The 14879-nt window shown below is 41.8% G+C and overlaps 1 protein-coding gene across 25 annotated transcripts in view; it reads right to left on the bottom strand.

The window, feature by feature from the left end:
• The window catches only part of FRYL (FRY like transcription coactivator), a 434628-nt gene that overhangs the window by 148883 nt on the left and 270866 nt on the right, over positions 1–14879 (bottom strand). For all 25 annotated transcript variants that reach the window (XM_075066487.1, XM_075066485.1, XM_075066486.1 and 22 more), the window contains 7 exons: positions 7698–7801; positions 7437–7545; positions 6824–6910; positions 5354–5525; positions 3480–3612; positions 3082–3189; positions 1242–1479 (listed from right to left, as the gene is read on the bottom strand). In XM_075066487.1, coding sequence (XP_074922588.1) covers positions 1242–1479; positions 3082–3189; positions 3480–3612; positions 5354–5525; positions 6824–6910; positions 7437–7545; positions 7698–7801 — 951 coding nt within the window. The remainder of the gene's footprint in view (positions 1–1241; positions 1480–3081; positions 3190–3479; positions 3613–5353; positions 5526–6823; positions 6911–7436; positions 7546–7697; positions 7802–14879) is intronic.

Genomic DNA, 14879 nt, shown 5'->3' with positions numbered 1-14879 from the left:
CCAATTACATCCTGAGACCTTCACATAAAAAAGATGCAGTAGATGACTTCTCTGTATGGAACATGGGGTACTATTTTACCTCTGACTTTTTTGTTCATATTTTTTTTAAAAATAAACACAAAATTCAGCAACAAATAAGAGGATACAAGTGTATATACAAAAATACCTCTCTATAATATAAACAGAATAAGCATATGCCAGGGTGACACTGGCCCTCTAAGAGCGAGCAGGGCTAGTGCACCTGTGATGCACCAGCTCTCCCCATCTGGACTGACAAGAGGGAACCTGGGCCCTACAGGGAAGAGAACCAACAGAGAGAAACCTTTTGAGTCAGAACTACCTGAGAGTCAGGAAAAGGCAGGTGAGAGTTGTGTGGGAGTCAGAGGGACTGTGGAAGGTCCTAGGAGGAAGCTGCAGCTGGTTCCTATGAAAAGGCTGAAGACAAGAGAGCAGCAAGAGTGGTTTGCTGGCTGACCTCCCCAAGCCAGAGAGAAATGGCTATGGAGAGGGCTAAGACTAGGAAGAAACAGAAAGTCTCATCTGCTGATGTCTAAGCCAGAGGGCCAGAGCGGACTTAAGGCAGGGGAGCAATGGAGGAGCTTATCCACCAATATCTCCCAGGCCAAACAGCTGACCCCAGGGGAATAATGAAAGCACCATGGAGAGTGACGGATGCTCTCCTGATAAGGATGATCTCCCAGCAGAGGGGTCAGGGGCATTCCCTTTGGGAAGAGCAGGGTTGCACATCAGCTGGAAGGGATGGGGTAGCTGTCCAGGAAGAGGGACAGAAGGGAACCAAGAAAGAGTCCGCATGTAGTAGAGAATGCCGGAATGTGACATATTACGTCAATAGATGAGCCGTCTTGGGATTTTAAATACTTGCACTGGGGTGATAAATGGGCTGTTTGGGGATTTATAGTTTGGACTATCTGCACATTTTGTAATAAACTAGGCCTAAGGAGGGGTATTTTATTGAGGTAAGCGAGCCTGGTGTGGAGTTACGGGGTCTCTGAAAGGAGAAATTGAGGCAAGTAGGCCTGCTGTGCTGTGGCCTGCTGCAGGAGGGGCTGCCCTATGACTGCATAGATTACAATAAAAAAAAAAAAAAAGTTATGATTCAGGTTAGGAAAGCAAATTGCTAAAAACTGATTTTAAGAGAGAAAAAGTGTTTTAATTTCACAAGAAATTTGTTCAGTTACATGGAATTGGTAATGTAAGAATTTCATGCAGCATTACAATACCTGAGAATCTTGGGTTTTATTCTGCATTTGAGCTGCTTGTTTCCATTGATTTATTAGCTGCACTAACATCTTTACTGCACTGTCAAGAAGCGTTGGATGGACATCAGTCACTTCACGCACAATAAAATAAACAAATCCTGAAAGAACATCTTCCCGCCAGTCCGGAAAATCAAGCATTAACGCCTGTAGAGTATTGAATGCAAGGGCACGCAGTTCTTCATCCATGTGAATTGTCAGTCTGTTAAGAGAGTGTACAGCATTGTTAAAAAACTTCACCATTCCTGCAAATCCTCACATTCTCAATTGGACAAAGGCCTTTTACCAGTTATAAAGCAAAGTCAATTTATATCGTTGACCATACAATATGAAGCATCTCTGTGTTGGAAGGCTGAGCTAGCCATGCTCCCAGCCTGGACACATGACTCGTACCTGAACATTAGTTCTAAATCCATTTGAAGCTACATCTGGATTATTAACAGCAGGGTGTACTGCTACAGCAGTTCAAAGCAGTAGGCTTTAAATAATTAAGAGGGTAATCAAATAATTTGAAGAGAACGGGCCATGCTTTCAGGTACGCAGTTTTGCACATACCTGAACAACATCTGCAAATATTTCAAAGTTCTGGATGGACATCCTTTGGTGTGGAGTGCTTTTTTCCTCTACAGAATGAACTCTAAATAAATAGCTATGTTCATGTGTAAACCGCAAGCTCATCTCAGGCATGTGCAAAAAAACAAGTGTACAATTTAGTATGCACTTTTGAAAATATGGCTCAGCTTCTTAAACTAGGAGACACTTATCAAACACATTCATACATCTATGATATGGTCATTTTAATGACATTTTTTATAATTAGAAAAAATACTTGTGTTTTTAAGTTTTTACTTTCTCACAACACCATCTTCTGTTCCTATCTGACTCCAAAACCACAGGAACAAACATCAGCAAAATCATTCCATAGCCGTTGACTATACTGTAGTCCTGCCAAGACTCTGACATTAAAGTAGACGTGACCCACATTTAAGACTCTACTCCTGGCTCCCACCAGACACTGTCCTTCCCCCTCTTCTGCCCCCAAATTCCCGCTAATTCCACCTGTCCAATACTACTTGCTCAGGCCATTTCAACTAACTTGTTCCTCTCTCCTTTCTTCATAAAACTTGTTAGGAAAGCATTAGAGAGATTTATTTTCTTTCATGCTAATACATGAAAATTCCTCGGCTCGTAGCTCAGCTCCTTTTCCTGACTTTGTGTGCTCTAACAGAGTTGCAAATGCTGATAGTCCACTCTTCTCCTTCAATCTATGGAACTATGTATGCATGCAGGATCAGGGAAGTCATAATGAGAGGAATATGGACAGGGTTGGTGGGAAATAAGTAGAAAAGGGTGAGAAAAAGAAATATAGAAGAAACAAAATCCAAATCTCCCTCAAAATTTTGTCTGACATTTGGCAAATTTGACTACGTCAAACCACAATGCCTTCACAGTATGATCAGCAAAAGAAGATGGCAGCTGTGAGTGCAAGAAGAGTCCTGTACAAAATGCAAAGTAACTAAAATATGAACTTTTAAAGAGAGGCCATATATGAAAAATTTTAAGTCTGTTCTTGTGTGCAAGATTCTCTCTTTTAGAATCTACTCTGCTACTTTTCTGTATTGCTGACAATACATGTCACAGTGTAAAAAAAAATAAAAAAAATCAGACTCTGTGCAAATGGAACATTAGTATCTAATAATATATTCACAATAGTTTTTGGGCCTTGGGTTTCTGAAATACAGCCTGAAGCTTTTTTTGTTTTTGTTAGGACCTTCATTAAAACTGGGATTTAAGTTTTCCTTACCTTGCTAGTAATTCAATAAGGTCAGTCCTGCTCATGCCATCTGGAATCAGTCTTGGGATAGCAGCAATACAAGTTCTAAACAAATCAATCTTAGGTTTTCTCTCCCCCCTACAAATTCAATTTACACAAAACAGAATCACAGGGAAGCCTCCTTTATGGTATTTTCAGTATTAAATACACATACATTTTCAAAGTTCCATTCAATGTTAGGGAGTCAACCTCAAATCTTCATAATTAATCTATCATATCCTTTGTGGACAAATTTTAAGTATCCTAGCATTAAATTAAACTTAAACATGTTTACATTGATTAATAAATTGATCTCTGAATTTCTTTTAGGTACAAAAAATTAATTATAAAGATATGAAAGGATGATTAAATTATAATTTGCTACATACGTGATCATGTCCTCAGGTTCCTTATTTGACATCTGTACACTAGTCATGCACATTGGTCTCCCAACTTCTTTGTCCAGATGCCTAAGAATGCTGTCTAGTGCTTTTCTTACTTGAGGGTAGTATATTGACATTCCTGAAGAAGTAAAGCACTCAAAGTCACCTCTTTCACATCTCGGTATTTTTAAATTTTTATTTTCACTTTAGTTGTCTCTTATTTGATCACTACTTACTTTATTTAGGACCAGTATCTTCTTGTACAAAAGATAAGAAATCATATACTAAATTAATTTTAACTGAACCATATTTTAACTGACACAATTTTCCTTTTTTATAATTAAACAGGATGTGTTATATAAAAGTATATAATTCTTTTTGGAGGAATAGAGGAAATAAATGGAAGGAAGTGACTCTAAGCACTTTTTCTATTTCTTTGACTCTGAGGCATTTTTGATCCCCAGCATATTTAAGAGTGGTCTATAGTCTACAGCAGGGGTGGGCAAACATTTTGGCCTGAGGTCCACACCTGGGCATGGAAATTGTATGGCGGGCCAGGAATGCTCACAAAATTGGGGGTTCGGGTGTGGGAGGGGGCGAGAGCACCATCTGGGGATGTGGGTTCTGGGGTGGAGCTGGGGATGAGGGGTTTGGAGCGCAGGAGGGGTATCAGGTTGGGGCAGGGGGTTGGGGGGCAGGCTCTGGGCGGCGCTTACCTCAAGCAGCTACCAGAAGCAGTGGCATGTCCCTCCTCTAGCTCCTATGCAGAGGCGCAGCCAGGCTGTTCCTGGCCAATGGGAGCTACAGGGGTGTTGCTTGGGACAAAGGCAGCGTGTAGAGCCTCCGGCTCCCCCTATGCATGGGAGACAGGCCACTGCTTCTGGGAGCCACGCAGAATGGGGTAAGCCCCCTACCTCACTCCCCGGCTGGAGCACCAGAGTGAGGCAAGCCCCAAATCCTGCTCCTTGGCAGGAGCTTGAGGACTGGATGAGGCCCCCAGTTGTAATATGCCCACCCTTGGTCTACAGCCTACCCTTCCATCAGCCAGGAATCAGCGCAGCACAGTGGTTGTGGCCTCAGTCCCCTTGCTTTCTCCTAGGGCTGCCCCAGAATGCTCCCTACATCAAGGGAATGCCCAGTTGACTCATTGGAACAGTTTTCAGGCTGCTTTGCACTGGTAGATGGAGGGCCAGGGTTTTATGTGCCAGAGTTCACGTTTCTACTGTAAATATGTGGGAACATTTAAAAAAAAACTTCACCAGTACACTTTATAAAAAAATTTTTTTGATTACAATATAAAACCAATCCCCACATAAAAATACTGCTTCAGTATCACAAATTATGCATGTGTATATTTAACCTAACTCCACCAGAGAGGTTCTTTGGGGCCACCTGCCTGTCCCATGTCAGGATAAAGGAGGAGGGTTGGGCGTGGGGCTAGCAACTCCACCCCGTAAAAAATCAACTTGCTACAGAAACGCCGACAATAGAGACAACAGAGACTTTTACCCTGGAAAAAGAAGGGTCTTCAACTCGAAGATGCATGACGCTGGGTGGTGAAAGCCATGAGGAAGCCACTAAGCCCATTACCCTTCTTGCAACCAGGAGGATTACCATAGGCACATGGAACGTGCGGACCATGTACGAGTCAGGAAAGGTGGCGCAGGTTGCAGCCGTCCAAGAAATACCTGGCGACGAGACCTTCAGGCTGATAGCAAAAAAATGGGCTATACCTGGAACCAGCTAGAGCAAATGGCCCAGGATAGAGGACTCTGGAGATCTGTGGTTGGCGGCCCATACCCCAGTTGGGGTGACGGGCATGAGTGAGTGAGTGAGTGATATTTAACCTGTTATGGTTCTTGCAAAAGAATACCACTCACCTATAACTTTAGCTTCTTCATCTGTCAGAGTTTTATTGAGAAAAATTTTCTTTACACGCAGAGTGTTTCCTGAGGGAAGAACAACTCCTGTTGTTGGCATTGGTGGTTCACCATCTTTCTGCTGCAAACTGTCTGCTATCACAAGGAAGACTCTAAGGCCTATATTCATGCGCTTCAATGGTAGAGGGAAGGGAAAACAAAGGAATTAGAAATCAGGAAGAATTGCAAACTTGCAACGTTGTATAGGAAGTGCAAAATAAACATTAATACGTATTTCATTGTCCTTTTTTTAGGGACAGATCAAAAGAGCACTACTATGGTAGACACATTTAAATGTTACATTTTAGAATATTTATACTAGTAAGATAAAATGGTTTGATCCAGGGATGCACCTCCTCAGCTCTGATTCAGTCAATGGGATTTGGGAGCAGCTCAGCATCTCTTAAGAGGGAATCAATAACTTGAAGGACAGAGCTCTAAATGATTACTACTGACGTGAATCCTCACAGAGTAACATGCTCCCGGCAGATATCAAAGTATATAAAATGTTACCTGCTAAGGCTCTAATTTCACAATTCATTGCTCATGCACAGGCTGCTGAACTCAAAGAACTGCAAGACTGGGGCTTTCTTACATACTAAACTGAAAAGGGCTGAGAAGGACTTCTCTGAGAAAAGGATGATAATTATAGTAAACACCTACACACACACTTCCATGTTTGTTTTTTAATTTTTTATGGAAACAAGTGAAATGTTACCTAGTTCCTGCCCCAGCTATTACTGGACAGAATTGAAAAAACACTACTGCACAACTACAGCTGTTTCTTTGGTTTGATCCACACTGCACTCTTTCGACATATGAACCAACCCATCCTCACATGCTCCCCTAACAGTTCATTCTTTGCATACTTATTCATAGTAATTTTCCCATCATTTCCCATTATCTCTTTTGGATGAAGTCACAGTTGTTAAATCTTTGTACTGGGCTACCTCTACCCTCTCTTTCTCTAAAACAAGGCAATAGTCACATGAAAATAATGATTTGTTTTGAATGTCTCAGATGGTATAGATCAGGGGTTCTAAAACTGAGGGTCAGGACGACTCAGGGGGTCGCGAAGTTATTACATGGGGGAGGGGTCGCGAGTTGTCAGCCTCTGCCCCAAACCCCGCTTTGCATCCAGCATTTATAATGGGAGCGGGGTCGCACTCAGAGGTTTGCTATGTGAAACAGGTCACCAATATAAATGTTTGAGAATTACTGGTATAGATGTTGGTCAGAGACTCAGTGTATGTGTGAACATTTCTACTTCAGTTGAGGGAACTACAGCAAGCTCAGTAGTAGCACTGGGAAGCCCACAGGTGGACTACTTAGCCTGAGTATGTTTAACTCTTTAACATTTTACTCTTTAACATTCTTTGCTATGTATCTGTACACTGTTTCACAAATAAATAGCTCTTCAGGTGACTTTACCTCTGGATTAATAGTGAAGGTTTTAGGTGATTTTCCAACACTGAGAAGATCAAATATTATTTCTTTCATTGCAAAATCCAAGCGTTCCTATGAAGAAAAACATGCCTACATCAGACTCACTTTGTATTAGCACATACACAAAGCCAATAAACTGAATATCATCTTACTAGCTTATAATTACCAGTGATAAAAAATATTCCTCTTTGCTAATGATTCCTATGGAGTAACTGTCTCAGTTACTTTACTGTAGCATTCTTTGCACTGTACTATAGTACATAAAAAAAACCTACATGAATAGAACATTAAAGCTGCAAAATCAAGCACTCAAACATTACACTATAATGCAGTCTTTAATCACACACCACAAAACTCTTGCTTCAGTGACTGCACAGGATGCATGATGTTCTGTGAATGACAGGGTTGTGTAGTGAATTTAAATTTGGTTACTCTCTTATAAATTTATGGTCTAATTTCATTCCTAATGTGTACCTCTACTGGTTTCAATAAAAGTATGTCAGGGTTGGACTTGGTGTTTTATCTTAAATTTTTTTCCACAAATTAATTACTGTACTCTCAGACCTCCATCTAAAACATATTATAGGAGGGAGCTTACCTGAGCAATGAACTGAATAATCTTCACAAATATATTTAGAGGTGTGTCTCGAGGTACCACACTTCGTGAGCCTTTGGGGAAAAGTGCTGATACAATGCTCATGAGACGGCTACAAAAATTTAGAGAAACAGATGTTAGGAACAAATCCACACAACTTTACAAAAAGGTTTTCCCTAGAGAGTATTTTTTAATTAATATATGTTTGACTTTTAAATTCATTAAAACAACCTCATAATAGTTTTAATTACATAAGGAACTTACCTTTGTGTTACAGTGTTGCTTTCACATTTTATTCTAATAACATAAACCCAGAGTAATCTATAGAGAGATTCCAGTGCAACTCGGGACATTTTGGGATCTTTATTCTGTTAATAAAAATTAAAATGCAGTTACTATCACTTGTGAAACACTATCCCTAATTTATTTGTTTCCTTTCCTTATAAAGAACTATAATATTTTAAGTTTATGTTTGATAGCTTTAACCCAGAAAGCTGATGTGTTTAATACTCAGAACATAAATTTAATTTTAAAAGAAAAAATCTCAATACAAAAACCCCTCAATTACATGTATACAGTATGTATTTAACTATCGATTATTTTGTATGCTTTTGTCAGTTTGAAAGCAAAGGAGTATCTAGCAAGCAGATATTTCTCTTGAGGTGAACATCAAGATTTTATTGTCTTACTGTATATATTTAATTTATTCTTGCAGTGCCACTGGAAATGGGCAGAGTCCTCAAAGTGCTCTTGGAATACAGCCCAAACAAATATATATGGTTAATGTCCAAACTCACTCCTGCAGTTTGCCTTTTGTATTAATTTAAACAACAGAATTAACTTTAACCAAAAAGTTTTCTCCTGAGCTTGGCTTCTTCCTAGGATTTCTCCCTGCATAGCACTTCTGTCCTTCCCTTAGTTCTCTCCTCCTACTCAAAGGGACGTAAACCTTGTAGTCTGTCTTGGAGCTTGAAGAATTCCACCTAATCTGGCTTCCATCATAGGCCAATATGAGTCAGAACCCCAAAGAGATGCTGACATCCTGTCATGGCCATACATGCCATGACATTGAACAGACAAACAATATCTTGGCTCCCTGTCGGATAATAATCAAGGGAAAGGAAGGTAGAGAAGACGACAATGGTTACCAGCACTAAGATTGTGTGGCTTTGCTGGTTAATAATGCTCACTAATTTGAAGTTCAGGAATCATCTTTGTGTGTTTCTTTGAAGTGAGGACTAGAATTTATAGGCTTCATAAAGAAGTGTGTTTTAAGGAGAAACTTGAAGAAAGCTTGAGGTACATGGCCTGGGTTACTACAAATCACACTTTTCACTTTTATCAACATTTCTCTCAAGAGACAATAGATCTTGATGTTCACAAAAACAAGTCAGTACATACATTCTGAAAGTCTTTAGCAGAAATACAATATACTGAACTTTCTCCATGAGCATTTCTAAATTTCATTAACATAATATATATTGTGACAAAACGGCTGATGTTGGTATGGTGGGTCCTGCGCTTTCCTTGGTGGGGGCGGCTAGGACACCACCTCTTACCCCTGCTCTTGGGGCACCCAGGGCCCCGCTAGTGGCCCAGGAAGGTGGTAGAGGAGGGAAGCGGGGAAAGGGTCTGAGTTTGCTCCTCACTCTGAGCCCCAGCCCCTCTCAATTCTTGCGGGTTTCTTACCATCTTCCCCCTTGGGTAGGGTTACCCTAGATCCTTGATGTTAGGGGAGGGAGTCTTTCTGCTCTGCTGGAGCAGGGTCTCCTTTCCTCTGGTTCTCTGGTCTTTCAATTCTCAACAACACACCTCCAGACTCCAGTTCTCTCTCCTTCCTTGTTCCACTCTCTCTGCCTGAAGCAGGGCTTTTCTATTTGGTATTTTTATTATCCTGATAGGGCCTTAATTGGCTATAGGTGCTCCAATTAACCTGTAGTAACCTTTCTTAGTCTACAGGGAACCAGGCCTTAATTAGGCTAGGACTTGTATATCTTCCCTCTATCACTCTTCCACTGTTTCCTGGACCTGATGAATCACAATATTTCAAAAACCCTAATACTGTACAGGGAAGGTGAGGAAGGAGGTCAGAAAAATCTGTTACTGGCCTCCAACAAGCCAGTCAGGAAACAGCATGTCAGAAAGCAGAGATTAGTAAAAGTTGGTTAACATTCCAAATCTTAATGTTGTTGATATGGTGAACCATACACTTCTTCAGATGAGGAAGTTACTCAACTAGTGCAGTAACAATGGTTCTTCAAGCTGTATGTGCCTATGGGTGCTCCACTGTAGATGTGTCTGTGTCCCTGCACTTCTGATCAGAAATCTTTGGTAGCAGTGTCTATTTGGCCCACATGTGCTCTTTCCCTCCCTCGTGTTGTGCCTTAAGGCTAATTGATATTGTGTAGTGAACCTCAATTCCTTCTCCACCATGAAGACTTCATTGAGAACTCTGAAGTAAAGAGGAGAAGGGTAGGTTGTGGAGCACCCATAGGGGGACACACATCAAAGAACCATTGTTACTGCACAAGGTAAGTAATTTCCTCTTCTTCTTCAAGTAATGCCCTACATAGGTGACTCCCGAGCAGTATCCCCAATGGGAGGTTGGGGCTCCAGAGTCGAGTCTGTTATGGATGATAACACTGTGGAGCTGAAGATAGCATTGGAAGCAGAGTCTCCAGTAACCGCTTAGTGTTCTGCAAAGGTCTGAACAAATGCCCAAGTTGCTGCCCTACAGATTTCCAAAGATAGGAACATTCTCGAGGAAAGTGAAAGAAGTGGAAACCAACCTCATTGAGTGTGTGCAAATTCTGGATGGAGGTAACACACTGTGAGCACGACAGCAGTGGTTAATACAGTTTGAGACCCATTTGGAGAGACTTTGGGCAGCTACTGCTGCACTTTTTGACCGTCAGCAATGGACAGGAAAAGATTAGGAAATTTCCTAAAGGCCTTCATCTTGTCCAGATAAAAGGCTACGGCTCTCCTAACATCATGCATATACAGTATAGCTTCCCTGCTATCACAGTGAGACTTAAGGAAAAAGGTTGGGAGGTGAATCAGTTGGTTTCTGGGAAAAGACAAGGTCACTTTGGTGATGAATTTTGGATGTGGCATAAGAGTAATCTTATCTTTAAAGAATACTGTGAAGGGGGTGAGGGGTGCCATTAGTGCTGCTATCTCCTCTATTCTCCCTGCTGAGGTGATGGCCACCAGAAATGCCATTTTCATTGACTAGTATGTAAGTGAACAAGTGACCATAGTTTCAACTGCGGGTCTAGTTGGGCTCTTTAAAAGTAGAGTTAGGTCTCAAGTTGGAATTGGGTGTCTGGATTGGGGACAGAGGTTCACTATGCCCTTAAAGAATCTCTTTGTAGTTGGGTGGCAAAAACAGAGTATCCCTCTTTTGCTGTTGGAAAGCCGTTATGACTGCAAGGTGTATTTTGAGCAAACTGAGGGATATCTCTGACCTCTTGAGATACAGTATGTAGTCCAACATCACAGGGAGGGTGGAAGATGCTAGGGTAATTCTTCTGGAATTGCACCAAACCTAAAACCTAATACACTTTTGTAGATAAGCGTGTCAGGTAGCTAATCTTCTACTGTGTAGTGCAGTTCCTGCACCTCACTGGAGCAGCATCTCAGTATGTTTTGGAACCATGAAGAAGCCAAGCCTTGAGCCAGAGGACCTGCAGGTTGGGATAGAGAGTTTGTCCTTCGTTCTGTGAGAGGGGATACGGGATGGGTTGAAGACGGATTGGTGGACACATCACCACCTCCATCAGGTACGAGTACCATGTCTGTCTTGGCCAGGTGGGAGCAATCAGTATGACATTTCCGTTTTCTCTTTTTCTTTTTAATCAGGACCTTCAGCAGCAGACAGAACTGGAGAAAGGGGTATAGGAGGGCCTTGTCCCTGGGGAGGAGAGCATCCCTTAATGAATGTTTCCTGAGGGCCGCTCTGCAGCAATAGAATGGGCTTTTCCTGTGCAGGTAAGTAGCAAACAAGTCTATCATTGGAGTTCACCATTGATAGAATATGCTGTGAAGCACTGTTGGGTTCATTTCCCACTCATGGTCATCTGAGAACTTGTTACTGAGGCCGTCTGCTGTTATGTTCTGCCCTCATGGTAGGTAGGCCACTGATATTAAAAAACTGTAGTGAAGGCACGAATTCCATAGATTTAGCACTTGTGTACTAGGAAGATGATTTGGTACCCCCTTGATGATTTACATAATACATGCACACTATGTTGTCTGTCATAATTTTCATGTGCATATTACTGATCAGTGGAAGAAAGTGAGCACAAGCATTTCTGACCACTCTGAGTTCGAGGAGGTTAATGTGAAAAGTCATCTCCACAGGCAATCACTTGCCCTGAATCTTGAGATTGCTGAGATGCACTCCCCAGCCAATTAGGGATGCATCCATAATTAGAAGCAATGTCGGAGGCAGGGGTATTAATTTGTTGGTTCTTTCCACCAATCCAGGGAGTGTCTGACCCTGGAGGGCATCAAGAGAGGTGTCTACCCTGTCTTTTTTTGAACTGTAAACACATCTGAATCATGCCTGTTGACACCTAACGTGTAGTCTGGTATGAGATATTAAAAACATGCCTGTCACTATGTGTCCCAGAAGTTGGAGGCAATGTCTGGCTAATGTTTGTGGTCTGGCTTGAACTGTCAATGACTGTAATCAGGCTGTGAAATCTCCGTTGTGGGAGGAGTGCTCTCACTTGCAGTGAGTTGAGATCGGACCCTGTAAACTTCAAGTGCTGTACTGGAGTTAAGGTAGATTTTTGGATGTTGATTTGTAGACCCAGCTTTGTGAATATGTCCATAGCTCCTGAGGTTACAGTCACCCTTTTGCATGTTGGTATGATTAGGCTGATGTTTGCCATGCAACTTCAGCCAGAACCAAAAGCACCTTGTTAATCAGGAGGGCAATCCTTCCTCCATCAGTAGGAGTTTCAACTTTAGTTTCCAGTTCTTCTGGGTTATAACTTTTTGCTGCTGGCAAAAAGTACACTTTTGTGCAAGGTGGGCTTCTCTGAGGCCCCGCACACAGCGAGAATGTCGTCTGTAACCGGTATGGCTTCTCTGCAGGTAGGGTGACCAGACAGTAAGTGTGAAAAATCGGGACAGGGGGTGGGGGGTAAGAGGCTTATATATAAGAAAAAGCCTCAAATATCAGGACTGTCCCATAAAATCGGGACATCTGATCACCCTACCCTGCAGATGCGGCACCTCTTAAAAGTGGGGGAGCCGGACATACCCCTTACAGAGGGCAATCCCCAGGGGGCGGATAAAAAGGGAATAAAGTAAAAATTAGGGGGGGGTTGTTTTATTTTTTAAACAGGGAAGAAAAAACTAAAGGAAACCCTATAAAAATAAGAAGAAAAGGGCAAATGAAAACACTAATAATATCTAAGAGAACAATTCTAAAGATCTACAGTCCATAAATGGACTGCTAATTGCTCTGTCTCTAGCCTGGGATAGTTGAGGAAAGAACTTGAGGTTGGTCGCCTGTGCAATGCTGATTAGCCTTAAGGCACAACAAGAGGGAGGGAAAGAGCATGCCTGAACCGAATGGACTCTGCTACCAAAGACGTCTGATCAGAAGCACAGGGATGCAGACACACTGACAGCAGAGAAGCCATAGGGATACTACTTGAAGAAGAATTGTTATTTTCAACTAATTAGGAGGAAGATTTTCTGTTTGCTTTTATGATTTTTCTGCTGTTCATACATCTACCATTACTGCAAATGTAGAATCAGGAGCTGCTCTAAGAGAAGCTTGCAGGAGCTATAGCCATCCCAAAATTTGCCTTACTCCCGTGTAGCAACCCCTGCTCTCTGGCCACCCAGCTCTGAAGAGCTGAGAGAGTGGCAGCTGTCACCTGACAGAATTTGCAGCTTGGCTTGTACTAAGTATGCAAACATGACTGAGTATACTCAGTAATATCTGCTGAAGCCGCTGCCCTCACTTTGGTTTAAAATCTGCTGCCTGTTGTTCACAGGCGTTAAAAGGGGGCAAATCAGAGGGAGAGGGGATTGGCACAGTCTGTGCTGGGGGCAGAAATTGACTGTGCAGGGGGTCAAACAGCTGGAGGCAGGAAAAGGAAAGGGGTCGAAGGGCAAAATCAGGCACAGAGGGTAGGAGCCAAGGTTAAGACTAGTGTTGAGGTACTACCAGACAATGGCAGATGGCAAAAACCCCTGTACAGAGAGGGGCAGAGGCGGTAACATTTACCTCAGATGGGCTGAGTCACCTGCCGTATTTGCAAAAATAGGGTTGGTGTGGGGGGGAGGGGACAGGAAAAGAACTTTTTTTATTTCCCTGCTCACAGGACAGTGCATCACAGAACATGCTTCCCAGAGCTGTGTCCTTAAAAGCACAGGGCAACCCAATGCCTAGACATGCCAGCTCTTCCCTATCTGATATAATATACTAAAGTGCTAATGGAGACTTGATTCAGTGAAGTATTTTACATACATTCCCCCAAAACTGTGTGTCATGTACTGAATATTTAAAAGAATCCCTTAACAGTTTAAGTGTATGCATAAAGTCTCCTAGCAGTTCAAAAATTTGTCTTTGCTGCTGCTGTGATTCCCTGAATTGCACTCCCTTTCTTGTAATCCTTTTTAAATACAGTTTAGCACCTTATAATTTTTTACTTTTAAAATGTTATTTTATTACTCTTAGCACTTCATCATTTACCTTTGTTAACATTGTGCAGATGGATGACATTGTGCTATTTAACTTATAATTTAATAGCAAATAATCATTGAAAATATTTATAAGTAAATAGTTGCTAATAGTTTTAACAATGACATCTGTGTTTCTAGTATAGCACTTCCTATGTTTTTACTGTGAATTTTAATTTGGAATTTTTAATTCTGAATTTTTCTTTTTCTTTTTATAGCATACGTTTATTCTGTTGGTTGATGCCCTGTCACAATTTCCTACCCAAGGACCAGAGGATGGGAAAGGTGAAATGAAATTAATAGGCAACAGGCCTAACACAAACAAAAGGAAGTATTTCTTCACACAACACACAGCCTGTAGAACTCTTTGCCAGACATGTTGTGAAGGCCAAGACTATAACAGGGTTCAAAAAAGAACAAGATAAATTCATGGAGGATAGGTCCATCAGTGGCTATTAGTTAGGATGGGCAGGAATGGTGTCCCTAGCATCTGTTTGCCAGAAGCTGGGAATGGGCAGCAGGGGATGAATCACTTGGTGATTACCTGTTTTGTTCATTCCCTTTGAGGCACCTGGCATTAGCCACTATCAGAAGTCAGCATACTAGACTAGACGGACCTTTGGTCTGACCCAGTATGACTGTATGGCTGATTCAGTATATGTGACAGGTAGAAAATTGTGATGGGGCAGCATCTGTAACTGCTACTGGTAGCAAAATCTGTTGGCAGTGGTTTTTGAC

Source organism: Chelonoidis abingdonii, chromosome 5 (assembly GCF_003597395.2).
Source record: "Chelonoidis abingdonii isolate Lonesome George chromosome 5, CheloAbing_2.0, whole genome shotgun sequence".
Classification (NCBI taxonomy): Eukaryota; Metazoa; Chordata; order Testudines; family Testudinidae; genus Chelonoidis; species Chelonoidis abingdonii.
The sequence above is the reverse complement of the archived record's forward strand: the minus strand, read 5'-3'. Positions and strand labels throughout refer to the sequence as shown.